The following is a 27,546-nucleotide window of genomic DNA, read 5'->3' on the forward strand; positions in this document are numbered from 1 at the left end:
CCTCCGTGCGTGCACACTGGAGTAAATCAGGGCGTAGAGAAGGGGTCTGAGTGATGTGTGTGCCCAGCACCCTTGAGGAGCCCCTGGGGCCAGCACTGTGCGTGGACTGGCCAGCACGCGGGTACACGGTAGCGGGCACACGCGGGCCCACCGGCCCGGCTGCACATTTGGGATCTACTGCCAGTCAGCCGCCTGCGGGCCCTGGAGACCGGAAGGGGCGACCGGCCGTCTCTGGCTGCCGTCCTGACCCGCCTGGGTCGGGGTCTCGGGCTGGGGCTGGGCGCGCAGAGCCGAGGGTCCCGTGCTGAGCTGGGGCTTGCCTTCGAAAAGCAGGAGCCACAGACTTGTGATTGTCACAGCTGGGGGGAGGGGCACGGGTGCAGTCTCCACTCTGTCCTCACACTTTACACGAGTGACATTTGTCACTGTGCTTGTCTTAGGAGTGGGGTGATGTGCGGGGGTGGGGGTGGATGGGATTCGTTGTTCCTTAATGGCATTTGTGGTCACAAACATGCTTATTGTACATCCCCTGCTAAACCTTCATGATAGGAGAACCCACGCCTGCTTGGTGATGGACGCACTGACCCCTCTGACGGGCAGGGGGCCCGTCCAGGGTCTTTGCGTGGGGTGGGAGGTGAGGGCAGAGGGACCCTGTTAGAGGTGTGAGGTGCTTACAGAGCCTCTCCTCCCCCGGTGGGGGGGGGCGGGGACTGTGACAGCCCTGTGGCCTGGCCTCGCATAGCTATGGGCTGGGGGACAGACGGAGAGGCTGCCCGCAGTGTGGGGTGTCCAGGGATCCTGACGGGGCTGCGTGCCCAGGCTGTGCTCCCCAGGGTCACACCTGGATGCTGCAGCCCCCCTCGCTGTGAGCAGTGGGGGCTGGGGCCCCTCCCAGAACCCCAGGAAGCATCGGGCTTGGGGTTAGGCCCCCGCTGCAGGGACCCTAAGCCGCCGTTGCTTTGCAGATACGTTCAGTTCCTCAGCGGGCTCCTGTCGGGGACGGTGAAAATGAACACCTCGCCACTGTTCCTGCATTTTGTCATCTTGCACGGCACTCCCAACTTTGACACGGGCGGAGGTGAGTGTCCGCTCCCAGCGGGGTCTCGAGGTCTGCTGGCCCGTCCCAGACCCTGCACTTGACAGGCCCCCCTTTCTCCCACTGAGAGGCTCACATGGGATCTGGGCCCCGGGCGTCCTGGTCACTGGCCAGAGAAAGCCAGTGAGGGGGGACTCCTCTCCCCAGGGACCCCGGTGACCTTATACCAGTGCTGCTTCTGAAGCTCGGGCACAGCCCGTGCCCACCTTGTCTCTCTTTTGCTGTTGGCCACACTCCTGTGTCTATAGATGATTCCGCCTCTCTTCCAGCGTGCCGGCCCTTTCTGAAGCTCTACCAGGCCATGCAGCCCGTGTACACATCGGGGATATAGTAAGTGTGCCTCCTTCACAGGAGATGGGCCTTGCCGAGCCGCCTGTCCTGGGGGAAGGGGTGGGGGCGTCCAGCCGGGAGTGCCTGGCCAGCAGTCAAGGCAGGTGCACGACTGGCTCCAGAGAGGGGTGTGGACGCGGGGCCTGGAGGGTGGGCAGGCCCCAAACTGTCTGGAAGTAGGCATACCAGAGTCCCATGCTTTTCTCTCCCCTGTGCGTTTTATTTTTTAAATTTAATTTAATTTAATTTTCTTATTGCTTATTTTTGAGAGGGAGAGAGTGCAAGTGGGGGAGGGGCAGAGAGGGAGGGAGAGACAGAGCGAGAGCAGGGGAGGGACAGAGAGGGAGACACAGAACCCGAAGCCGGCTCCAGGCTCTGAGCTGTCCGCACCGAGCTGGACGCGGGGCTCGAACCCACAAACTGTGAGATCATGACCTGAGCTGAAGGCGGACACTTAACTGACTGAGCCTCCCAGGTGCCCCTCCCCTGTGCATTTTAGACAAAGGGCAGACACATGTCCTCGGAATTTGTATGGTTTCTAGGCTTTTCTGGTTTGCTTTTGTGTGCATTTACGTGTTTTATTTTTATTTTAAATTTTATAGTTTATTTTTGAGAGAGAGAGACAGAGCATGAGGAGGGGAGGGGCAGAGAGGGGGACACAGAACCTGAAGCAGGCTCCAGGCTCTGAGCTGTCCGCACCGAGCTGGACGCGGGGCTCGAACCCACAAACTGTGAGATCATGACCTGAGCCGAAGGCGGACACTTAACTGACTGAGCCCCCCAGGTGCCCCTCCCCTGTGTATTTTAGACAAAGGGCAGACACATGTCCTCGGAATTTATGGTTTCTAGGCTTTTCTGGTTTGCTTTTGTGTGCATTTACATGTTTTATTTTTATTTTAAATTTTATAGTTTATTTTTGAGAGAGAGAGACAGAGCATGAGCAGGGGAGGGACAGAGAGGGAGACACAGAACCCGAAGCAGGCTCCAGGCTCCGAGCTGTCAGCATAGAGCCGGACGCGGGGCTCGAACCCACAAACTGAGATCATGACCTGAGCCGAAGTCCAACGCTTAACCAGCTGAGGCCCCCCCCTCCACCAGGCGCCCCTAGATGTTTTATGAGCGTTAGTATAAAGGGCGTCAGGTAAGATGTGGCCTCATGGTGCTGCCACCGCTCAGAACGAGCTGCCGTCCTGTGTCTGGACTGACCGTGGACCCACACGTGGGTGGCAGCCTGGCCGTGATGCGCTCGACTTGGATCCCTGAGCCTGGCGGGATGTTTCGCGTCATCTCTGAGTTTGCGTTACGAAGTCGCTTTTCTCACATGGCGTTTCTGTTAAGTCGTGAGGTTGCATTAAGCTCTACCTTGTTTATCCCCAAGCAACATCGGCCCGGGAAACCAAGGCAGGGTCCACATCGCCATCGAGCCGGCCCAGCTGCTGAAGGGGGACATCATGGTGAGTGCACGCGGTGTGTCCCCCTCCTGGTCAGCGCCTCGAGGAGTGAAGGGTGGCCTTTACTTTGGGGCAGCTGGCTTGTTGTCTGAGTGAAGCTGTTTTATTTGTTTTAAAATTGTTTTAATGTTTATTTATTTTTGAGAGAGAGCATGAGTGGGTAGGGGCAGAGAGAGAGAGGGAGACACAGAATCTGAAGCAGGCTCCAGGCTCTGAGCTGTCAGCACCAAGCCCGATGCGGGGCTCGAACTCATGAACCGTGAGATCGTGACTTGAGCTGAAGTTGAATCCTTAACCGACTGAGCCCCCCAGCCTTCCCAACCTTTCTTTTTCTCCCACCCAAAAAGTAGCTGCTATCAATCCAATGTTTCTCCTTTTTGTAAAATTGCATTTCCAAGTAATGAGAAAGACAGAGTATGAGCAGGGGAGGGGCAGAGAGAGAGGGAGACACAGCATCCGAAGCAGGCTCCAGGCTCTGAGCTGTCAGCGTGGAGCCCGATGCGGGGCCAGAACCCATGAACCACAAGATCATGACCTGAGCTGAAATCAGGAGTTGGACAATTAACTGACTGAGCCGCCCAGGCACCCCTAGAGCTATTTTAGTAGAAGGGACAGAGCAAATGGTGAGAACCGCTTAGCAGTATGTTCTCCGAAATGCGAGTCCCAGCTCGGCCACTGCCCTTCCGAGGGTCCCTGGTCCCGGCTGTGATGTGCGATCTCAGGCGTCCTTAGAGGCCCCCGTGTGCAGTCCAGCTATCGAATCACAGCTTGGCTGATGTCCTAAACAGCGGTTCCTCTGGATGAGTTTGATTCCTGTATGTACTGGTTCTGGGATGAGATTAGCTGCTACATTTTTGCCTTTTCTGTCTTGAATGTAGAAAGAATCTTCCGTCTAATGAATTTTAGAGAAATTTCCCTTGAAACCTTGAGGCAGTATGGCTTCCCACGCACACCGAATTGATTTGCTTGAGTGTCCCCAGGGCCTGGGAGCACCTGTGACCAGATTGGAAATGGCTCATTCCAAGTTTTTGAGGATTCTTATCAATTTCCCTTAAACCTTTGGATTTTTTTTTCAGTGTTTATTTATCTTAGAGAGAGAGAGAGAGTGATCATGCATACGTGTGTGCAAGCGGGGGAGGGACAGGGAGAGAGAGAAGAGAGAGAATTTTAAGCAGGCTCCATTCAGTACAGAGCCTGATGTGGGGCTCAATCCCATGACCCTGGATCATGACCTAAGCCGAAATCAGGAGTCACATGCTCAAGTGACTAAGCCACCCAGGCGCCCCTAAAAGGTCTTAAAACCCTTTCTCAGTGGTTGACCCATCCTGAATTCTCATGCAAGTCAGGTCAGGGGGTCACAAACGTAGGTGCCCTGGGCACCGATGTTACACTGCTGTGTCCCTGTGAGAGTTCTCCTCAGGTGCACGTCACAGCTTGTCCCCTGTCCCTGGGGACCTCGCTATGAAAGAGGCTGGTGTCCTCATTCCATAGACCACAGAACTGAGGTGTCGGGTGGGCCACTGTGTTGCACCGTCCCCGGGGAGGAAAGGCTTCTCTTCTAGAGTGTTCAGAGAGCAACTCCCAGCCTTTTCCCTCTGGTGGGGAGACCGAGGGGGAGAGGGGAGGGTGTGTCTTCCAGGACCTCCTCGATTGTTGGCCATCGGGCAGAGCAGTGAGGAAGCACCTGCTATGTTCTGGACCCCACCCCCTCCTGGGGCTGCACATGGCTGTGGCTTCTGTCTGCCCGCTCCGTGCACCAGTCTGGTGTTCCAGCTTTAAAAAAGAGGCCAGGGATGAGGAGGCCAGGAGAGGCTAGCGGGGACCCAGATCCCTAAGTCACTATTCCTGGGCAAGGCAGAGGCCTCTGGAGACCCTGTCCCTGGGATGGGTGCTCCCTGTGGTCAGCAGCTAAGTCCCCTTGTGGGGACCCGAGGGAGGTGGCCGAAGCACTGAGGTGTGGAAGATGACTCTCGAACGCGGGGGGCCTCCCTCCCACCTGATTGTGGGCTGGTGGCTGTGGGGTCTTTGTGAGGCGGTGGCGGAGGCCTGGCCGGCGGCCTGGGTCCCTCATCCCCGCCTCCTCCCTCCTTTCCTTCTCTTCTCCTCCCCCCTTCCACACCCTTCCCCGTCCCCTCCCTCCTTCCTTCCTTACCAGGAATTTATTTATGCAACTGTCCTGTTTTGAATGTTTTGAGCTTTCTGGGTCTCTGTGTGGGGCCCTAGCACAGGAAGGAAGGGAGTGACAGGGTGACATCTTCGTCCCGGAGGAGGCTGGTGGGGCCGTGGACCTTCTGTGGGAGACAGATCCCAGGACGGGCCACAGTGGGTGAGGCGGGCGGGCTGGTGGGCAGGCGGAAGGGTGGTCTGACGCGGGTGTAGGCACGTGGCAAGGGCACGGGGTCCCCAGGCCTCGAGGCGCCAGAGGCTTGCTGGGTGTGTCCCGATGTCTGGGTGACATTCAGTTGCTTCCAGATTGTGTGGGCTTGGAGGCTTGCGGTTTTCTTGCGGGAAAGCTGGTGTTCCTGAAGCTCTTCTCAGCCACCCGAGAACATGCCGCTCACCCTGGAGGGTCACCCTTGTCAGCACAAGTGTGAGCAGAAGGGAGGACAGAGGGGTCAGGACCCTGCCTCGGTGGGAAGCGGGGCCACACCGAACGGCCGCACGTGGGTACTGGCCGCGTCCCCAGGACTGGCTTTGGGCCCCGTGTCTGGGCTCCCACCAGCGCTTTGGCCTGCAGGGTCCGGGTGGCCTCGGAGGCCCGCCTCTGTGAGCTCGAAGCCCCCTTCTGCTAAGTGAGGACCTCCACGGGGTGAGGGGGTCAGGTGAGTTAGGATGGCTGGCTCCACGGCCTTCACCCCAGAAACCCCGCAAGCCCCGGCCACGTGCCTGTGTCTGTCCCACCCCTGGAGGCCCAAGGTAACCTCAGGAGCGGGTCAGCTGGAATGCGGCTGAGAGGTGGCGTGGGAGGCTGTGGGAGGGGTCCGGTCTAGCACTTGGGGCCCGGGAGGCAGGTCGGGAGGGGAGCCGGCGGGGGTGGGAGGCCCGGCCGATGTGCGGGTGCCTAGAGCTGGCGGGTCACGCGGCGAGCTTGCCCACGTGACGTCCCTCCGGCCGGAAGCCGTCCTGTGTGTCGGGTACGCTTCTACCTGTGCTGCATTCACATGGTGGGTGCCTCTGGGTGCCTACGGCTGCGTGACAGGTGCCTGTCACCGCGTGCACTGGCCCACGTGGTTCTCAGGTGTACTCGTGATCTGATCCAGTGGCTGCAGGGGGCTCGCTGCAGCGTCTGGCTCTTCCTTGGGCCTCCTTTGCTATGGCGGGAAGTCCGAAAAAGCGATCAGGGGGCACTTCTGTGGCTATTTTGTTCCCAGCTCGCACTTGTGAGCTGCTGGGGCCGAGCAGAGGTGTTCGGAGGCACAGATGTGGGTGCGGGGGCCCCTGGGTCCCCGGGTGGATGAGGCCAGACTGGGCTGGCAGCTGGGCCATCAGGAGAGGGCTGTGCGGCCGATGCTCACGGTCCTTGGGGATCTGTGAAGCGAGACCTACCACGGTGTCACGGAGGGGGGGAGCACAGACAGGTGTGGGTCGAGTGGCGGGTCTGCGAGAAGACGCGTGGCAGCAAGAACCCTGTGCTGGGGACTCGAGGGGGCCGGATGTGGGTGGGGAGTGGGGCCAGGGGCCCCAGGGGCGCAGGGGAAGGGGCCTGTCTGGGCCCCCATTTGTCCCACCCCACTTCACCTCAGGGCCTGGAGCTCCCGCCGAGAAGGGGGCCTCAGGGAGGGGACAGGGCTGTGCTGGGGTCTCCTGCCTGCCTGGCCTTCCGGATCTCTCTGGGTCCCCTCCCACCCAGCCCCCTGGCCTCTGGCCAAGACCTGGAGACCCTCCCCGTCTAGTTGTCTCTGCAGGTTCCTCGGTCCTGGCCAGAGGTTTCTCTTCCCTCGGCTCCTGGCCTGAAGCCCCCTCTGCTCCTGACCATCCATCAAACCCCCCCAACCCCCATCTTGATCGCGCCTTGTCTTCCCTGCCTCTCCCTGCAGGTCCATGCTGCCCCTCGCTCCCTTCTGCACCGTGCCGGGCCCCCAGGTCCCTCCCACCCCATGTCCACCAGCCTCCAGCGCCCACCGTGCTGGTTTCTGGGAGCCTGCCCACGTGTTCCCCGGACGCCGAGTGTGAACTTGCCCCGCATCTCACCCAGTCCTGAGCTGCCCGTGCACCTCCTGAGCCCACAGCCGCTGCACGTCTCCAGAGCCGTGCTCCATGCCCTGTGACCCTGTCCACGTGCAGCTGCAGCATTGCTCTGTGACAGCTGAGCACCCTCCTGTGGGGAGGGTGGGGGGCTCCGAGGGGTTTCCTGCCCCCTCGATCATTTGTCCCCTGAGAGGCTGCATTCTGCTGGTGACCAGATGCCCCTTTCCTCGGGTCTTCTCTGTCAGAGGTGGGGTGTCTGAGCTGCCCCCTTTAGGCCGTGATCTGTGATCTGTCACCCGAGATGCCTCTGTGTCCCATGCTGGATGGTGCGGGGCCGGGTGCTAGGCCTGTCTGTGCACAGCTGGCCATCGTGCTTGTCAAGGGTGATGGCTCAGCTTTGCTGTGAGCCAGTGAGGGTGGCCGCTGGGCCCACGCCTGAGGCTAGAGGCCAGAGCACGCTGGCCAACCAGGTCTCCACCACAGGCCGCCTCGTGAGCCTGTGCCTGGGGCTGCCGGCCTTCAGGAGCGGGGACGGTGACTGGATGGGCCCTGGCAGCCCCAGGGGCACCTGCACCGAGGCAGAAGGGAGTGTGCAGATCAGGCGCTCTGGGGCTCTCCCGGGGTGAGTGTTTTGTCTCCTGTTGGCCCCTGTCTACGAGCTTGTGTTCCCATGAGAAGAGCCTGCGAAGGTGTCCCAGCTGCTTTCCCGGGAGATGTTGTGCCCTGACGCCGCCTCTCCCCCACCTCTGTGCGTTCCTGCCACGGGGTAATTTTAGGACTCCACCGTCAGTACCATTACTTGATTGATGTTTCCTGTGTTTACGATTCAGTTCTGTGCCCTCTGCACTTACTCTCTGCAGCGTTACCAGATATGAGGAGGGTGCGGGGGCTCCAGCTGGGAAGGGGTATTTTTCCATCACACAGGGTGACTTTTCTCTGTGCTGTTCACGGAGTGAGTCCCGAGACGTTCAGTTCAGGAATCTGTCTCCCAGTAACATAGGGTCTGAACCTCTTGGGTAGTTTCCCAGCTGGCCTATTTTTTTTTTTTTTTAAGTTTTTATTTATTTATTTTTGAGAGAGAGAGAGAACAAACGGGAAGGGCTGAGAGAGAGACCGAGAATCCCAAGCAAGTATTTAATAAACAAGTGAGTACAGGAAGGAATAATCGACCCAACTCAGAAACACGAGTGTAAGAGAGGGTCTCATTTCGTTTTCTTCTTTTTATTTTTTTTTTTAAAGTTTTTTTAATGTTTATTTATTTTTGAGACCGAGAGAGACAGAGCATGAGTGGGGGAGGGGCAGAGAGAGAGGGAGACACAGAATCGGAAGCAGGCTCCAGGCTCTGAGCTGTCAGCCCAGAGCCCGATGCGGGGCTCGAACCCACAGACTGCGAGATCATGACCTGAGCCGAAGTCGGACGCTTAACCGACTGAGCCACCCAGGCACCCCGTTTTCTTCTTTTTAAAATGTGTGTATTTATTTTGAGAGAGAGAGAGAGAGAGAGAGAGAGAGAGAGCACGCACACAGGTAGGGAAGAGGCAGAGAGAGGAAGAGAGAGAATCCCAAGCAGGCTCTATGTTGTCAGCACAGAGCCAGATGCGGGGCTCAAACTCCCAAACCATGAGATCATGACCTGAGTCGAAATCAAGACTCAGATACTTAACTGACTGAGCCCTCCCTGGAACCCCCCAGCTGGCTTTAACAAAGCTCCATAGACCAGGGGCGTAAACTGCACACATTTCTTCTCTCTTGGCGCTGGAGGCTGGATGTCTGAGATCCAGGCATGTCTGGGATGGTCCCTCCCGAGGCCTCTCCTGGGTGTACAGATGGCTGATTCCTCCCTGTGTCCCAGTGTGGTTGTCCCTCTGTGCTGTCCTTCTCCTGATCCCCTCTTTTTTTTTTTTTTTTTTTAAGTTTCTTTATTTTGAGAGAGAGGGAGAGTGAGCGAGCAGGAGAGAGAGAGAGAGAGAGAGAGAAAGAATCCCAAGCAGGCTCCACACTGTCAGTGCAGAGCCCGATGTGGGGCTTGATCTCACAAACAGTGAGATCATGACCTGAGCTGAAACCAAGAGTTGGTTGCTCAACCCACAGAGCCCCCCAGGCGCCCCAGATCTCCTCTTCTTACAAGACACCAGGCAGTGGTCCTTGTTGACCGTAATCTCCTCTTGAAGAATCCTGTCTCCAAACACAGGCCTATTCTGAGGTCCTGAGGGTTAGGCCTCGACATGTGAATTTGGGGGGGGGGGGGGTAGACACAACCCAGCCCATGACAGCTGTGTTCGTTCACAGCCCTATCCCAGTGAGATTAACAGTGAAATCAAGAACCGCTGGTGACAATGGGTCACCTCAGTCGTTCGCGGCAGCGCACATAGCCCCGAGGACAGGAAAGGCAGTCACAGGCAGACCGCACTTCCGAGAGTTACCTCCCGTTTTGAGTGCAACGAGCAGGCGGGTGACTTGTTCAGTGGAGGGACACGTGAGGGTCCGGTGGGGGGAGAGCATCCCGCGGGTGTCACGGGAGAGGTGCGGCTGGCCTGGAGGTCGTCATCTGTGGGTGCTTGTTGTGCGGTAGCGGGGAGCCCCAGGCCTTCTGGTTCCACCCGAAATCGACCTCGGGGATCATCGCGGGAGAAAGATGCTACAGAAACTTCCCTGAGGTTGGTGGAGCGTCTTTAGGGCGGTGCGAGCCACCCCTGCTCCTGCCCCTTGCCGTGGGAGCCTGGAGAAGCCCCAGGTCCCCTGCCCGGGGGGATTGAGTTACAGGGCTTCCCTCACGAAGGCATTTTCATTTCCACTCAAGAACTGGGAGACAGCCGTGACTCAGACAGTGTGCTGAGGAGGAGGGAGGGCGCTTACGGGTTCACCACCAACAGCTGTAGCGGGTTTGGCTCTCGGTCTAGTGTTCACTGAGCCCACCTCCCTGCCCTCGAAGGTGGGAGGAGTTCCCAGGGCTGGCTCACCGTCCTCGGTCATCTTCCCGAAGGCATCTCGCCCTCTGGGTTTTCCCCTCCTTGATCTGGTAAGTGTGCCCGGATAGATTTGCCCCTTTCCTCACCCGAGACCTGTTAGCCAAGACATCGGGGGCTGCGTTTGCAGGAAGTCGGGCCGCATCGGCTCTGACGGGCCGGGAAAGTGCTGGGGAGGGCAAAGCTCGGCCCTGGTCCTGGTGAGGCCGAGGGAGCAGTCTGACCGCCTGAGCACCGCCGGCCCATCCCCTCGCCCTCCCTCTGCACACCTGACCCTCCCATCTCTTAGGTCCACCCCTTCCGAAGGGCAGGGCCTCAGGTCCTCTGGGAGGAGGCCAGAGCTCCGTGAGCACAGCCAGGCCGTTATGTAACCTCGCTGAGGAATTCGCGTGGGTGCGGACGCAGTGGGATCCTGGCCGCGGCCCAGGGCCTTGATGGGCTTGTAAACACTTTCCCGTCCGGCGTGCCTGGTCTTGCTGTCTCCGCTTGTGCAAACCCTGTGGCCACTCACATTGTGTCCTAGTGACTGCGGGGCTCCGCAACCTTGCTCCCGTGACCCAACTTCTAAACAGAGGGGACGCCTGCTCTGGGAGCTGCTGCGGACACCCAGCAGTGTCCTTTACTCCCTCCCGCTGGGGGCACTTCTATGTGTGTCCTCAGCTCCCTCTGTGGACTTTGCTCCTCCGGCAGGCAGTTCCCACACACTTCCCACTGTGCCTGCCTCTGTGTTTCCTTGTGACTTCTGTGCGTGCACCTTCCTCCCTGACTGTGCGGGCTACCTCCCAGACCCAGGCTGGGCCTTGATCCTTCCCGCGGTCCTAGCTCCACGACTGTGCTTTCGTTCGTAGCCAGCACCTGCTGACCTTTCCATGGGTGTGGACACGCATTACGGCATTTCGAAATTGCGGTTCGTGTTGGCACTGGATGATGTGGGTGTTCAGACTTACCAGGGTTAGAGATCACGGTTTTCAGTCTTTCAAGCGTGAGGTTGTAGCTTGTCCTCTGAGCCTATCCAGACGGCCATCACCGGGACCACCAGCAAAGTGAGTTGCAGTTGGGGGACTCTGTTTCCTGGTGGGGAGTGTCGAGGGTCCTGTTTCTTCTGCTGTTTGTACTAAGCTGGTGGGCGCTGGGATGTTTCGTGGGAGGCGGCTCCAAGTAGGAGCTGCCTCAGACAAGGGCTGGCGGCAGGCAGAGGAGGGGGACACCTGCGGGCTGGCCTCTGACCTGGGCACAGGCGCTCCCGGGGCTGCGTCCTCAAGCTTTGAGCCCTTGGTCCAAGGCACCGTTCTCTTGTTGATGGAGAGTTTGAATTAAAAACACATCCGTGCAGCCCAAGTGTTAAGCAGGGAGGTCAGCTTACCGGCCCCTTGCCCACCAGATGGATCCATGACATGTGTGATTAGGAATTCTGTCGCGGACGGGACCGCCACTGCACACACGGTGTGCGGTGCGGGGGAACCGAGGCCCGGGCGCCGACCGCTCAAGGGCACAGGTGGGTTTTACGCTGGGCGACGGTTTCCGGATCATCTCGTCAAGACAAGGAAGGCTCTAAGCGCTCAGACCCGTCCCCCGGGGCCCCCTCCCTCTAGAAGCTTGCAGCCTCTGATAGCGTCAGGCCAGTACGTGCGTTTGGGCTCGCGTGTTGTATGGATGTGTCGTGAGAGCTGATCATCCTCGGGATGGAGACGGGAGGTCACTGCTTGAACAGCCGCTGTGCCGCCAGGGAAATCCACGCACCACCTGAGCGCCTTCCTTCCCCCGACCCAAGAGTTCCCGGTGGGTCGTGACGTTCGTGTCACACCCGTGTGCCCCCCTGCGGCTTTGGGGACAGGCTGTGGTGGACGGATGTCCTTCCCCCTTTTGTACGGAGTCCAGGCTGCTACGCTTTGAATTGTTTCAGACATGCGTATTCTAAAATCTGAAGGCAGGGGATGGACGTATTGTGGAAACTCACCGACCCCAGAGGGACAAAGGGGATGTTACAGGCCTCGGTCACTGTGATCGTTACGAGGTGCTGTCCTTGGTATCTTAGAGGGGGCATTTGGGGCGCTCACGTCAAGTAGCTGCCGATGGTTCTTTCCCCCCGAGTGTGAGGAGCGGGATTCTCGTCTCTCGCCGCCGATGCTGACACCTGTCGGCTTGGGCGGGGGATGGTTACAGGCTCTGCCTCTGGTGCCCGTGCCCCGGCAGGGCTCCTGGCGGGGGTGGACCCCGTCTGTGGGTCGGAGCTGCTCTGTGGTGGTGGCTGCCCGGACCTTGTGCAGGAAGGCTCCTGGGGTTTTCTGTGTCCTCAGGAGGCACCTGGCATCTGTTCCCAGGGCAGGTGGCCGGGCTGGGGGGCCGGTGGGTGCCTCCCCATCTGCGGGAAGAGAGGTTCAGCGCGAAGCCTCCGGAGGTGCGCAGGGAGGCCTGGGGTGTCCGCCAGCCAGCTTGTCAGGATTCTGCAGACGGGACACCCTGTGGGAGAGCAGGACCAGGCAGCTGCCCCGTAACGGTGGATAGGTCACTCCTCCTTCCGTTCTGAGCTCTTGTCCTGGGAAAACCCAGGAGTCTTCAGACACCAGAGTCACACTTGGCCCTGGGAAGTGACGGGAGCTGGCAGCCTGGGGAGGGCAATCCCCATCCCGGACCCTGCCCCAGGCATGGTGACCTCCGCCTTCCCGCTCCCTGGCACTCGGAGGGGCTGCGATTTGTGACTGAGCCACACGGCGTGTGTGGGGCGGCTGTGCTGAGTCGTGGTAAGCAGCGCAGGGAGCCCCTGGGGTCCCTGGGGAGGGCGGGGCCTGGCCTGGGGGGCGCCGGCTACAGGATGAGCCCCTTAATGGGCGCAGGGGCTTATCTGCTCAGCGCCTGCTGCGCCCCCTGTTCACCAGGGGTCCCGCACGCAGGCCTTGGCGCCCATACTTGGCAAGGCCGCTCCTCACTGCGCTGTGACCGTGCGGGTTGCGGCGGGGCACTGTCCCCCTCAGGATGTTGTTTAAAGCTCTGGTTCCCCTCGGCATTTAGAAAGATTTAAGAACCGGCCTGGAGTGAGCCTGGACCCCCTCCTCCCGCTTCTCCCCGGGTCACCCCTACTTGCCAGGTGCGGCTCCCATCCTCCTGGAGAGATGGGGATACCAGGAGACCTGCTGCATCCTGGGGGGGCCTCCTGGGGGGGGGTTCTCCTCTGTGGTCCGGGTGGGTGGGCGCCTCTGCTGAGACCACAGTCCCCGGGGTGCGTGCAGGTGAGGGCTCGCAGGAGGGGAGGAGCACATGGCGTGTTCTGGAAGGAAGTCCAGCCATCATCGGCCTTTGGTTGGGCCCCGCTGAGGAGTCTGTGACCCCAGGTGGCCACAGGAGGAGACCCTGTGGATGAAGGTCCATTGTTGGTTGAAAGCAGATTGCCGAGTTCCCATTTCTCAGGAATTCATGGTGGTTGGTGCAGACGCTCTGGGCCGGTCCAGACAGAGGCCAGGACAGAGGCCAGGACAGAAGCCAGGACGGAGGCCAGGTCCGAGTCGGGCTGTGTATGCACCAGGCAGCCCGGGGCATGCTTGTCAACACAAAACACTCCCCTTCGGTCTGTTCACACTTCGTGTATTTATCAGACTGTTTCCTTGTAGACACGCAGAGCGAAACAATGGCCTGGCTGTGCCCAGGGGGGCACGCTTCCTGGCCAGTGGGCCCAGGCTCCTGGGGCTTTACTTTCCCTTTGTGGGGTAGTTTGCCTGGGCAGCCGCACGGCAGAGCCTTCAGCTGGGGCATTCTCCTGCATTGCCTGTCTGGACCCGGCCCACGTGGCTGCTTCTCGTTGGCCTTTGTGATGTACTGGATATTTAACGCGCATCTTCGCCCTAGAAAAATCTTTTTTGTGAGCGTGGCTTCCTCTGAGAGCCCCAGCCTCCTCCTCCCCCTGCCGGGCACGCACAGGGGAGGGACATGCACACTCTTCCCCCTGCCGGGCACGCGCACTCCAGCCTGCTTCTGGCCTTGGGCTGCTGAGCACCCTGGGAAGGAGCCCCTGCCCTGCTTGTGGGGCGGGGGGGGGGGGGGGGGTCCTCGCCTGCAGACATCACCCTGCTGTGGCCTGGGAGACCTCCTCGCGGCCCCGGCGCTCTCTCATTCCCTTGGGCGGGGAGGGGGGGCTTCCACATAAAGGTGGCCCCGGGGACCCAGGGCACCCGCAGCCCTGAGTTCACATCAGTGCCGTGGTGATTCTGGAGGCTGCTCTCAAGTGAGCGTCCAGGATATGGGACAGCCTTGCTCGGGTTATTTAAATGCCAGGCCCTCTCCCATCTACCCCTTCCCCTCCTCCCCTCCCTCTGCCTCTCCCTTTCTCTCTCTCTCTCTCTCTCTCCTGTGCTCTCCTCTCCAAATCCTAGCGCACACATAGGCATTTAGCACATGAAGTGTGGACGGTGAGGCCCAGCTGCCTGTGGCACCTAGAGAATGTGGATGAAAGCAACGTCTTCCCCACAGGGAGTTACTACACCTTGGGGAAGTTCATCCTGACATGTCCTCTGCAACCAGAGTATCCGCATTGGCCTGACGGCCACGGGCCGTGGCTGTGGCCGTCAGAACTTAGGTCCCTTGGAAGTGGTGACATTTGCAGCTGGTCCACAGGGCTTGGTGGAGGGAGGCCTACCCCGTGACCCCCTGCTGCTCAAGAATTGGCCTGTGTGTCCCCTCTTCACACCAGATCAAGTGCTACCACAAGAAGTACCGTTCGGCCACCCGCGATGTCATCTTCCGCCTGCAGTTTCACACCGGGGCCGTCCAGGGCTGCGGGCTGGTGTTCGGGAAGGAGGATTTGGACACCGCCAGCCAAGGTGAGGCCCGCGGGCCTCTGGGACGCAGGTCACAGTGGGCAGTGGGTCTCTGTTTGCTCCTCTCCCTGTTCTCCCCATGCCCCATGCGCTGAACCCACCTGCCACTAACTGCTGGTCTCACAGAAGACCAAGCTCTGGTCCAGAGAATGTTCTGGAAACATGAAGAACTCCTCAGCCATGGGGCCTGCCCTGGTGGGTGTGGGCGCCATCCTGGCTGGAGTTTGTATGGGCTTTTTTGCCCCTTCATCTCAACTTGTCCAAACACGATTTGTTTTTCAGATGACCGTTTTCCTGATAACGGCAAGATTGAGTTAGTTTTCTCTGCCACTCCCGAGAAGATTCAAGGTAGGTGGGGTGCAGAATGCACGCGGAGGCAGGGTGCTTGCCAGCTTGGGTGGAGGGTCTGGTCCAATGGGGTCTCAGCATACTCTCCCACCTTTATGCGTATTGGGACATTGTCATCACAATTTTTTTTTAAGTTTATTTATTTTGAGAGAGAACGTGAGTGAGGGAGGGGGAGAGAGAGAGGGAGAGAGAGAGAGAGAGAGGGAGGGAGGAAGAATCCCAAGCAGGCTCCATGCTGTCAGCGTGGAGCCAGAAGCGGGGCTCGATCTCATGAGCTGTGAGATCATGACCTGAGCTGAGATCAAGAGTCAGATGCTTAACCTACTGAGCCACCGGGCGTCCCCCAAGTTTCAAATAATAGGATAGTTTTCAGTGTGGTGAGGGGCGACTTACAGATAGCAGGGCCCAGTTGGATCAGTAAGACCCCAGACATGGGGAATCTTTTGCCTGAGGAAGAGCCCGGACCCTTGGTCCCTCAGCTTTTTGTCCCTCTTTCTGGGAGATCGTGCTGATTGTTTACTTTTCTCCCAACAAACAGTTGAATGTGTTTAAAGATGATTAGAAGTACAGTTGAGTACATATATTTATTTGCAAACAAATAGATTCTCCTTTTTTTCTAAAAATAGAGGAATCTGCCCCTTTATCATCAAGGGGAGTGGTTCTTTTCTTTAGCGAGATTCATACTCAAAAACAATTTATTTTTTACTGATTTATTATTTAAAATGTTTATTTAATATTGAGAGAGTGTGTGCTCTAGTGGGGAGAGGCAGAGAGAGGTAGAGACAGAATCCCAAGCAGGCTCCTCACTATCAGCACACAGCCCGATGTGGGGCTTGACCCCACAAACTGTGAGATCGTTACCTGAACCGAAGTTGGACGCTTAACTGCCTGAGCCCCCCAGGCTCCCCGAGAACGTTTTAACTCAGGCTTGAATTGCTGGAGAAGATAGTCCCCTTCCTTCTGAGGTCAGTGCCCTAATTCAGTTGCTAGTTAAGTGCGAGGTGTGTGAGGTCACAACCATTGGCTTCCCCAGAATGTGGGCAGAGTGGCGCAGGGGTCTGGGAGCCTGGAGCCTGGGCATAAACGCGCCTCTCCGCCCTCTGCCTCAGGGCTGACCGCTCGGTGCCTCTCCGTCCCGGTCTGGGAAGTGATCTGGGTGGTCTTGGCGTGCATAGTTAGTACTCAGAGCCCAGAGTGGACTGAGTGCACAGCGGATGGAGAGCCAGAGTCCACACCAGCTGCGGTCAGCGCCAGGCTCCTGGGAGCAGGAACATGGGTCTTGGCGCTGGCTTTGGGCACTCAGGCCCGGCACGCCTCCGTCTGGTCCTCCGGGCTGGCGCACGGCGGCGTGCCTGGGCTGTGGCTGACACTTCCTCCCCCTGCAGGCTGTGAACACTTGTGCAATGACCACGGAGTGATCGTGGACTTCAACACGGCAGACCCCCTGATCCGCTGGGACTCGTACGAGAGCCTGAGTGCCGGCGGAGAAGGTACGTCCAGCAGCCGTCGTGAGGGCCCAGGGGAGGGGCAGAAGGCAGCCTGCTGGCAGTTAGATCAGAAATGTCCCTGCAGTCTGCTCGGATGCCAGAAACCCTGCCCTCTTTTGGGGTCCAGAGCCCCCGGGGCTGTGAGTTCAGGAGAGTATGTGAGAAGCAGAGAGGTTTCCTTGGGGCGCTGGCTGCGAGCTGCTGGGAAGGTGTCAGTGTCTCTGCACTGGGCTGGTTGACTTGGACGTTGCCGGTGGGGGGGGGGGGCGCACTACCTGGGATGGGCAGGGAACCCCCCCCCCCCCCCGCCCCATCGTGTGTCAGGTGACAGGAACGAGGCCCAGATAGCCAGCTCAGTGTCTCCTCCTCTCCCCGTCGTGCTTCTCCACCTTGGTGTCTGTTTGGTTTCTTACTTGACCAGGTTCTTGCTGGGCCGGGCATGCGAGCTCCTGGAGCAGACCCAGCCTGTCCTACAGTGCTCTCACGCATGCGGGTGGTGGCCGGAACTCGGCGACAGGCTTCTCTGCCACAGCGGGTGGGCGGTGGCGGGAGGCCTTGGGGGGCGTCCTGTTCGAAGGTCTGGTCCTGGGAGCGGTAGGAGGGCATTGCCCGTGTTGGAGGACTGCCACCCCGTCATCTCGGGGTCATGCTCCGTAAAGTCTCCGTGACACTGAATTAGTGATTGCCGGCCTTTGCTCCCAGGGGCGTTTCGGGTTCTCGCGAGCCTCATGTCACTGTGTTTTCTTAAGCCCATCAGTGCTTTACTCCATCATACATGCGGTTCTGCGTAAAGGCCTTGTTTAGTCTGTGCTGTTGATTCAATGAACCCCCCATGCAGAAACAAGGTGTCTCTAACACACGGGTTTTCCCTGGAAGGCACGTCTCAGCTTCTCCCGCTCAGGACACTGGGCAACCCTTCAGTGGGGAGTCATCATAAACATCAAAAGTACCAGCAAAGAGCACAGACATACAAAAACTGTGTCCTCAAGCAGGACTGGAGGGTGCATGTTGATGGTGTGAGAGCTGGGAACGTGCACATGGGGTGACTGCAAATCGTGGCCGCTCTGTGCGCCTCCATGGATGGCCACAAAAATGCCACGTGTTGATCGGGGATTAGAAATAAAAATTCTTGGTGAGTAGGTGAACTTGCAGATATGGAGTCAGGGTCATGGTGGTGGAATCTACTTGCTGGCCTTGGTTTTTGCAGTTCTTCCCATGCCTTTCGTGTGTCCTGCGGGACTGTCCCTCCCTCCAGGGGGGAGTGGGAGCCGCAGCTCTGCCCTGGCTGCCCACGTGTTCCTCCCTCGTCTCCGCGGGAGCTGTGTGACTTCGAACAAGTCACTTGACCTCTCAGTGCCCTTTTCTGCTCCCCACGGGCAGTAATCGCACAGGCAGAGCTGCTGAGTGGACGTGGTCCCTGTGACCACCACGCACGTCCCACAGCTGACAGGGTCCCCGACGCTGTCGTCACTTGCCCTGGAGCTCAGGGCTTGATGAGAACCCTAACACGGGGTTGGTGGAGACTGGGGAGCCCGAGAAGCCTGTGGGACGGCAGGAGTCTCCCGTCTCGCCCCGCACCGGTGGATGGCACCACGGCACAGCGGAACCGAGTGGAGCCGGGGTCTGTGATAGGGGCTGTGGTGCTGGGACCCCAGTGACTCTGTTGTTCCACATAGAAAATGTTTCTGTTCCCGCCGTGTCACCTTTCTGCCTGTTTTGCTCGAAGATACATGACTACACCGTCACTGAGCATCACGGAATGTCACACGGAGGGGACTGCCCTAGCAGGACCTCCTGAGTCTGGAGTGTCACTCCCCAGAGGCCAGTGATGGCAGATCTCAGTGCTGCTGCCCGAGGGCTGCTGTGCCGGGTCATGGTCCCGTCCGTCCTTGCCAACTCTGCTGTGTGGTGCTGGGGTACCTGCAGCCCTGCACCCTGTCTGTGGGGAGGGTCTCTGCTCACTCCTGAGCCTCCTTCTCGTCTGAACCTCTGTGTCCCCACCTGGAAAATGGCCTGTTTTCAGGAGATCATTCCACAGGTCTCCTCCACCTCTGCAAGTTCTTTTTTTCTCCTTGTGCACATGGCTCGCCTGCCCTGAGCTCTCGTTCGCTTCGTGCCAGCCAGGTTTCTGCCATGCGAGGAGCTCAGGGAGAAGCGAGCAGGCCTTCTGATGGGGGAGATGTGTGTGTGTGTGTGTGTGTGCATGAGCGTATGTATGTATGTGTGTATATGTCGGTGTATGTGTGTGTATGTGTGTATACGTATGTGCATATGTGTGTGCATGTGCATAAGCATATATATTTGCATGTGTGTATATATTTGCATGTATACATGATTATGAGTATACGTGTATATACAGAAGTATATATGCATACGTATATATGTGTGTGTGTGCATGTGCACATACATGCATGTATTTCTGTATATGTATCTGAATAGTCACATCTACACATGTGTGCATATGTGTTTGTGTATATCTGTATATCTAAATATATGTATATGTGCGAATACATGTATATGTGTATACATGTAGTCGTATGTGTGTATATGTGTACATGTATATGCAGATATGCCCACGTGTGTATATATCTGCATATGAACATGATTATGTGAGTGTATATACAAATATAGTGTATATGCGTATGTGTGTATTTGTGTGTACATATGTGTATATGTGTGTATACATAGGTATGTGTGTGTATTTTCTGTATATGTGTATGTATCTGGATATGCATGTGTCTACGTATATGTGCATGTGTGTCTGCACGTGCACATGTACATATGTGTGATATGTGTATATACCTGTGTGTATATATGTGTGTACATATCTGTATATGCATATGCTTACATATATGTGTGTGTACAAATACACTATATGCGTGTATATGTGTATACTCGTGTGTGTATATGTGTATATTTATGTACATGTGTATATATATTTGTGTATACAACTTTACTATATATGGATATTTGTGTATGTGTGTATATGAATATACTACATATGCATGGATATGTGTGTATATATGTTTGTATGCATATGTATGTGTGGATATGTGCATGTATGCTAATATACTCTACACGTATTTGTATATGGTGAGGGTGGGTGTGTATCTGTGTGTGCACCTGTCCCCACCCCCCAGCCGTCCCCATAGGATGCACCGTGTGCCAGAACTGGAGTGTGTGCCGGGAATTAGGAAACTCTCAGAGAAGCTGCCACTTGGCCAGTCACTCGGTGAGACTCACAGAGGAGGGGCTCTTGCAGGCAGGGCGTGCGGGAAGGCTCGTGGAGGAGCGTGGGGTGTGCCTGAGGAAGCAGTGGCTGCTGGGGGCTTGTCCCATCAGGAAGTGTTATCCTGCAGAGACCGCTTTCTGGTGGATGACAGTCCAGGACGACCTGGCCGGAGGGCCCAGGAGGGTGACACGGGGGTGCCCTGAAAGCTGTCAGGGCTGCAGCAGATGGCTGAAGGGGTTCGGATTCCTCGGCCCCTTCCCAGTGAGGTGTGGTCCTCTTCCCCTTCGGTGCAGGATGCTCCGCCACACTCCGGGGAGGGGCGGAGGGGCTGCTGGGCAGGAAATGTGTGGCTGCGGAGTGTGTGGAGCTGGCTCAGGAGCAGGGTGTGCTCGTTCCGGATCCACTTGTAATATCAGGTGTTGGCATTTCACAAGTGGATCTGAAAGCTTTTCCGCTTAGAGAGCATGCTGGGGTTTTACGTTTGGAGAAGCAAAGTGAGCTTTGGAGCTTCGACAGCTTAGCAGAGGGAGGGTCCGCCAGAATGTGGCAGATGAGACCATGGGCCTGGCTCTGCTCTGTGCAGACCTCAGAAAGCACCTACCCGTCACTCTCCTGACTTAGAGCCTCCAGTCCCTGGCCCCCAAGGTCCCCGTCACGTGTGATCCCAGGACCCAGAGAGTTAATCTGCCCAGACAGCAGGCACCAGTTGGGAAGGAGGGTGACGGCACATCTTATCTGAAATACAAGAGTCTCACCCTCTGTGCTAAGAACCATATGCAAACATCCTTTGGGTGTTAACTTGAAACCGGATTGGAGCCTGTGACAAGAATACGTGTGATGCTGGAGGCAGTTTAATGAGTGATAGCCCGCCCTGTGCTGTCTTGTCACTCAGAGACCATGGCCTTTCTAGCCCAAGTGCCATCTGGGAAAGTGCGTGCATAAGAATTCACATTTGGCCAGTTTGCGTTCATTAACACATGTGAGCCCCCTGGGGACGGCCAGGCTCGGTTGAGCAGATTAGCCCTGGACAGACAGTGGGCACAGGCACAGAGGCCGCTTGGTCTGGCTGGGGTCATGGGCCTCTACCGCACACAGCCTTGTGAGGACATGCGCTCAGGACAGTCCCCTGTGCACACAGACAGGGGTCTGAAAGGCAGGGGCAGCTCCTGGACCGCCTCGGAGCTAGGCCAGCGCACATATACCCTCTTGTACTCTCCTCCTGTCCTTTGTGAGAGGGGTGGCTGTCATGCCCGCCCTTTGATGGCTGCACCTGCTTACACAGCCTGGCAGTTCCTGGTTGTCCCTGATCCTTACCTGGAGTGCAGTCTTGGGACTCTGCCTTGGGGACCAGCACCTTAAGAGTTCTGATCCCTAGTGGGCTCGTGGCAAACAGGTGTTTGAGGTCGAGTCGGCAGGGACAGTGACCTCTCAAAGGAAGGCCAGGACATTTGCTACAGGAAAAGTGCGGCAACACTTTGGGTGTCTGATGCCACCCACGTGGGAAGGATTGCGAGTTTTCACTATCTGGTCAGCAGAACAAGAGCCTCAGCAGGGTGGGGGCTGGGATGCACCTGCGCTCTCGCGCCCCGCCCCCAGCGCGCCCCGCCCCCAGCGCGCCCCGCCCCCAGCGCGCCCCGCCCCCAGCGCGCCCCGCCCCCAGCGCGCCCCGCCCCCAGCGCGCCCCGCCCCCAGCGCGCCCCGCCCCCAGCGCGCCCCGCCCCCAGCGCGCCCCGCCCCCAGCGCGCCCCGCCCCCAGCGCGCCCCGCCCCCAGCGCGCCCCGCCCCCAGCGCGCCCCGCCCCCAGCGCGCCCCGCCCCCAGCGCGCCCCGCCCCCAGCGCGCCCCGCCCCCAGCGCGCCCCGCCCCCAGCGCGCCCCGCCCCCAGCGCGCCCCGCCCCCAGCGCGCCCCGCCCCCAGCGCGCCCCGCCCCCAGCGCGCCCCGCCCCCAGCGCGCCCACGTAGTCTTGTTGCTCTGGCTCTGGCCCTAGGAGTTGCTAGGTAACAGGTGGCAGTGAGGGTGTCTCTGGGCACAGGCTTCATGTCCTGCAAGTCTAAGGTCTCCAGCAGGCACCTCAGGAGATGACTTTCCCCTCCCCACCCATTCCCCTGCCGGGACCTTCTCTGCCCATCGTCCCTCCTTAGGTCTCCTATATCCGCCCTGTCGGGATTGTGTAGAAGGTCCTATTTGAAGACCAGGTTCTGCCATTAAAAGTCAGAAGCCAGAAGTCAGAAGCCACTGCCCATGTGGTTGTTTTGGGACAGCACACAGTTGAAATCACCTTCAAACTCCAGCAAACGAGAGTTTTACACACACAATTGCATACGATTAGGTTTTTATTCTCACTACAGGTCCAAGGACAGAGGGTGTGGCTGTGTTTTATTGTTCTTGTTCTGGAAGCTGTCATCAGGGGCAGGGTGGATGGTGGGAGGAGCAAGTGTGAGACAGAGTGTCTGTCCTGGAGTTATATTTAGCATGTCCAGCCCAGATTGCAGAGCATATGGCTCACAAAGCATCCAGCCATTTCTTGGGAATTGGGGTCGTTTTAGTGGCAGTATGTGACACTGTGTCAGCAGTGTGAGCGTCAAGTGCCCTCAAAGTGCTCAGTGTGTGTGTGAGTAGGGGGGCTTCCATCGAGGGCAGTGAAGGTGGCATCCTCCGTGCCCCTGTCCCCTGAATGGAGGACACATGTTCTGGGAGCAAAGCCAGGGAGTTAGCGCTACAGGGCAGCACCGTGCCTAGAAGGGTCCTTCTTGGTGGGGACCTGGCCTGTAGGTGACTGGGTGACAGGTGTGTCTGGTTGAGAGAAGAGGCTGATGTCAGGCTGGTGGGGGGCGGGGAGGGTGTCTGCGGTGACGGGCAGGTGCAGAAGCCAAGGAAGCGGTTCCCAGTGGACAAGCATCTTGACAGCTCCCTGGGCCTGCCCTGCCCACGGCCTGGTTGTCCTAAAGGTGAGGTCACCTGCATAGTCAGTGACCCCCTCACTGAACGGGCCCTGGACAGATGCGCAGCTGTCCCTGGGAGGTTATCTCCCTGAAACCGAGAGGCATGGAGAGACTTACCTTGTTGGTTTATACTGACATAACAATGGCTTGTTTACAGCCTGCCGTACCCTGTGCTGTCCTGGCTCTGGGGACGTCACTACAGGAAATGGAAGTAATTCAGGATTGGTGGTGGAAACGTTCCGAGGACAGTCCTGCTATGAAAGCTCAGCAGTGTTTTTTAATTAAAAATTTTTTTAAGTTTATTTTTGAGACAGAGAATGAGAGAGGGGCAAAGAGAGAGGGGGAGAGAGATTCCCAAGCAGGCTCTGTCCTGTCAGCGCTCGAATTCACGAACCGTGAGACGATGACCTGAGCCAGGATCAAGAGTCGGATGCTAAACCAACTGAGCCACCCGGGCGCCCCTGTGGTTTTAAATCCATATTGAATGTGGCACATTTGTTACCTGGAATCCATTCTCACTGCCCTTAGACCAAACACCCACGGATATACTGGCGTTGATCTTAGGAATTCAGGCAAGATTTCAGCAGTGATACTTTGCCTTTGGACGAGGAGCAGGTCCCCACGAGCAGGGCATGAGGGGAACGATCTTTCAGCCTGGACCCTGCAGGTGAGGGTCCACCAGGCATCCTGCAGGACTCCTGTGCCACATCCTCCTGTGCCACCTGCCGACTGCTTCCAGAGACACTCGGGAAACCCACCGCGTCTTTTCTGCATTAGATGGGTCACCCTGTGTGCACAATTATAGCTCTGTGAAGGCTAACAGTTTTGAGGCCTTTCCAGACCCTGAGCCACACAGCTCCCTTCCGGGCAAACATCAGCAAAGCCTCAAAGACCACGTTGTTTCAGGAGAGGTTCATGCTAACGGCCGGAACGGGCTCTGTGTACTCAAACCCACTGGCAGGGATTGCTGGGAGGTGACCGCATGTTGAACGTGCTCAGTGGCCAGCAGCGTGGACGCCGAGACCTGCAGCCTGTTAGAAACAGAGAGAGGAGACCCAGATCCAAGTATAGACGCTTGCGTCTCCTTCTCACCACTGAGTCCTGGCACGGGCGGCAGCTTGAGACACGTGGGTCTGATCTCTAGGGTCTCGTCCAGCAGAAGGCCGGGACCCCCGCTCACACCCAGACACAGAGCTGGCTCCAACCCGGCAAAGCCTGGAAGGCCCCAGAGAACTTCCAACTGTGATTTCTTTCCTTTCCTTGTGAATTCTTCGCAGGGGAAATACCATGTGCTCAGTGAGTCACTTCCATGATTACGGTGACAGTGTTAATTGCACAGCAGGTATGGTGAGGTCCCTTCCCTCGATGGCAAGTAGATTATCTGTGACCTTGCCGGTGCCAGATTGCATAGACCTTCTTGCGCAAGAAACGTGCATTGTGTCCCTAATGGAAGAGATACTTTTTCCTGGGTGAGCGTGGACTTTTGTCGTGGCCTCCTGTCCATGCCTCGTGTCTCTGTGGCCACTTGGGGGTGGCTTATCGGAGGTGGGCTCTGCCCTGCCCGCGCTGACCGCCTGGTTGTGTCCCACCTCACGGTGACAGAGCGGTGACCCCGGTACGGGTTCTGGTTGTGCTGTGGGGATGTGCAGGCATCGGATGGTCTGTGCTGGTTTGTGCAGGCGTGTTCTGTTCGTTTAAAGAGTAAAGGCGTGTGACCGTGCCCCACCGCTATGCAGCCAGGGCAGGGGTAAACTGGGGTCCGCAGACCACCCGGGTAGCAGGTACTGAGGCCTGAAATGTGGGGGAACGCGGGGAGGGGAGGCGTGTGCAGGCTGTGCGATTAGCACGGAGGACGGACTCGGCCCCATCCAGCTGGAGAAGGAGGCACAGCCCCAGAGAGGAAGGATGCCAGGCGGGGATGTTCTGGCCGGCTGTCGGATGCTCACACTGTGGCGTGTCGACAGGACGCAGGTCAGGCTGGCTCCCGGTGTCAGCTGGAGGCTTGGAAGTCAAAGCTGAGGTCTGGCTGAGTGGCTCTGAAGAAACTTTTCCCCGCCTTCTCAGCCTCCAGGGTTCAAATTTCACTGAACCTGATTGCGCGAAACCCCGCCCTCGTGTTTACATTGCGCTGCCCTTTTTGGAGCCATCGAGTCCCCCTCTTAGCCTAGACCTTCTACCTTCTGCCCTGGCCTGAGAGGGAGGCCGACCTGCACCCCCCCCCCCACCCCCCAGTGGGATGCTGCCGTCCTGCATGGAAAAGCGGGTCCCCCGGGCATAGCTTGAGCACACTGCTGGGCCGTTTGGAAGGAAGGTGAGCGGGGAGCATGTGCGAACGTGGCTTCTGCGAGGCTTCGCAGACCTGCAGCAGAGCCCTGCGCTTCTCTGAGGTTGCAAACCAGACAGAACCACGGGAGGCAGGAGACGGTGCTCCCCAGAAAAGGGGACGACCCCTGGGATGTAAAGGAATCCGTTTCAGGTTGGCAGGAAGGAGCACCATGCAGGCCCAGGGAAGACTGTTTGCAGGTTAGGGGCCCCGTAAGTGCCTCTCCTCTTAGAGAGGCAGTGGTGGTTTGGGGTGGGGTTTGTGGCCGGCCGGCCCGGGGGAGCTCTGATTCGGCGTCGGGGCTGGCCTGTTCCCCTGGCCGGCTGGGTCTGGAATGTGTTTTCACAGTTAGGAGTGGCCGCGAATGGAGCCGGTCACACACTGCCCGGATAAATGCCCTGGACAGGACGGGCGTGAGCTGGGGCGTCGGCTAGGAGAGGTGCCGTGCCGTGGTGTTTGTGTGGGCTGTCCGGGCACGGCCCTACCGTGTGCCCCAGTGCCCTTCGTCGCAGCATGCTGCGCCTCGCCCGGGGACAGAAGGGATCACCTGGAGTCCTGGAGTCCCAGCTCTGAGGCGCTGGGCCCCGCGGTGGGCGCCTCCCTTCCTGGAGAGGCGGGTCCCCGCAGACTTCCCGTTGGAATGTTCCACTCCTGCATTTTTTTCCCCTCCTACTCCGTGTTTCTCCAAGAATTTACAGCCTGCCTTGTTTCTAGAGAACGTTCTCCCAGAGCTCATCTGGGCTCCGGAGGGAGCGAATTCCATGCCGGCTTGGCAGGAGACGCGTTCCTGCCTTGTGGTTTGGGGGGCGGGGGGGGGGTGGTGGCTCTGAGTTGGGGACCCCAGGCAGCGCTCACTGTCAAGGTAAGAAGGCACACCACGGGGAGCCCCGTCCCAGGAGGCAGGTAATTCTGGGCCTCAGGGGAGGAGCTGGGTATCCGGTCCAGGGGGCAGGCCCTGCTTTCACGGCCGTGCAATTCTGGCATCTTCTGCTTTTAGTAAAACAGAAGCCGGGGCACAGGGTAGGGGGTGGCTTTCCTGTCACTCTGTGATCTGTCAGAGTCGCTGCATGGTCACTGCGTGTCTGCCTTTGGGGATGAGAGGTTGTGTTCTCAGAGACTTAAGCGTGGTCGCTGCTCGTAGCTCCGGATTTACTCTGGAAGGAGAAATAATTTGATATGAATGCAGGGCAGTCTTTAATCAGCACAGGGGCAGAATCCCGTTGGAGTAAAAGAAAAGCAAACCTGGTTTCAGGAGCGGTTTGTAGGGGTGCAGTTACACGTGCCCGAGAGGAGAGAGAGATCTCTGAGTGACCTGGTGAGATAATGCCCCTCCACCTGAAGGATCTCCCCCCCCACTGGCTCCTGCCGGGCACTTGTGAAAAGTGGGGCCTCAGGTCTCAGTCCCCACGGCCCCCTGAGGGTAGGAGCCATCCCGGGGACGCCCGCGTCTCCCCGTCTCGTCCCAACCCCCTTCCGGCTCCTTGCTGGGGGACAGAGCTCTCTGGGTCTCAGAGGCTGGGACCTGGGTGCACCCTCTGCATGGCACAACAGGCACCGAGACACTGGCCCGATGCCAAAGATCTGGACGCAGGTCGGTGTCCCTGCAGGGTCCATTCTCAGAATAGCAAGCTGGGCCGTCCACACTGCTGCTGCATCTGTGTGCCAGAGCCCAGGTAGCAGGTGCAGGAGACACGGTCTCTACCCACTCCTGCTGGGGTCCGGAGGTGCAGACTGAAGGCTCCGGGGTTGTGCTGGAAGGTCCACTGGAGCCGGGGTGACTGTCACGCAGCTGCTGAGCCCCTTGGACATCGTGGTTCTGCAGCGGCGAGTTCTACGCCTTCCAGGGCTCGTGCTGAGCTAACAGGGCGGTGTAGAGGCCTCGGGAACCGCCTCCCGCTTAGGGCGGCCACTTGTGTCCTCTGTACCATTAAGGACCCCAAGGAGCTTGGGGTGGCGGCTGGGTCCCAGGGCCAGGCTGTGGGATGTGCAGGACAGTTGAAGCCTGCCTGGTGGTCTGGGTCAGGTCAGACTGTGACTTCGGGAGCATTGCGGGATGTTATTTTAAAAAACCATCTTCTTCGCTGTTCTGTGAAGAATCCATCTTTCAGCTCAGTTCCCAAAAGGGTATGGTTGGTTGAGCTGAATTCCAGGCACTCATTGATGGGACTAGCTCCTGCTCCCCAGGCTCTGGGCCCAGAGAACACAGACACAGGTGGTAGGGGATCCCGGAATCGGTCACCAGGACAGGGAGGGGACAGTGTTCGCCCTGGGCCGACGTGTGACACTGTCTGTGGTGGTCTCACTGGATAGTCCCATGATCCCAGAGCGGCTCTCATCTAGCTCGCCCTCGCTCTCCCTCCCCCTCGCCGGGTCAG

The 27,546-nt window shown here is 58.4% G+C and overlaps 1 protein-coding gene across 14 annotated transcripts in view; it reads left to right on the forward strand.

Annotated features, from left to right (window-relative positions):
- The window catches only part of TNS3 (tensin 3), a 218,945-nt gene that overhangs the window by 114,653 nt on the left and 76,746 nt on the right, over window positions 1–27,546 (forward strand). For all 14 annotated transcript variants that reach the window (XM_058725604.1, XM_058725600.1, XM_058725599.1 and 11 more), the window contains 6 exons: window positions 966–1,078; window positions 1,366–1,426; window positions 2,805–2,880; window positions 14,713–14,842; window positions 15,122–15,187; window positions 16,573–16,677. In XM_058725604.1, coding sequence (XP_058581587.1) covers window positions 966–1,078; window positions 1,366–1,426; window positions 2,805–2,880; window positions 14,713–14,842; window positions 15,122–15,187; window positions 16,573–16,677 — 551 coding nt within the window. The remainder of the gene's footprint in view (window positions 1–965; window positions 1,079–1,365; window positions 1,427–2,804; window positions 2,881–14,712; window positions 14,843–15,121; window positions 15,188–16,572; window positions 16,678–27,546) is intronic.

This window comes from Neofelis nebulosa, chromosome 4, assembly GCF_028018385.1.
Source record: "Neofelis nebulosa isolate mNeoNeb1 chromosome 4, mNeoNeb1.pri, whole genome shotgun sequence".
NCBI classification, from domain to species: domain Eukaryota; kingdom Metazoa; phylum Chordata; class Mammalia; order Carnivora; family Felidae; genus Neofelis; species Neofelis nebulosa.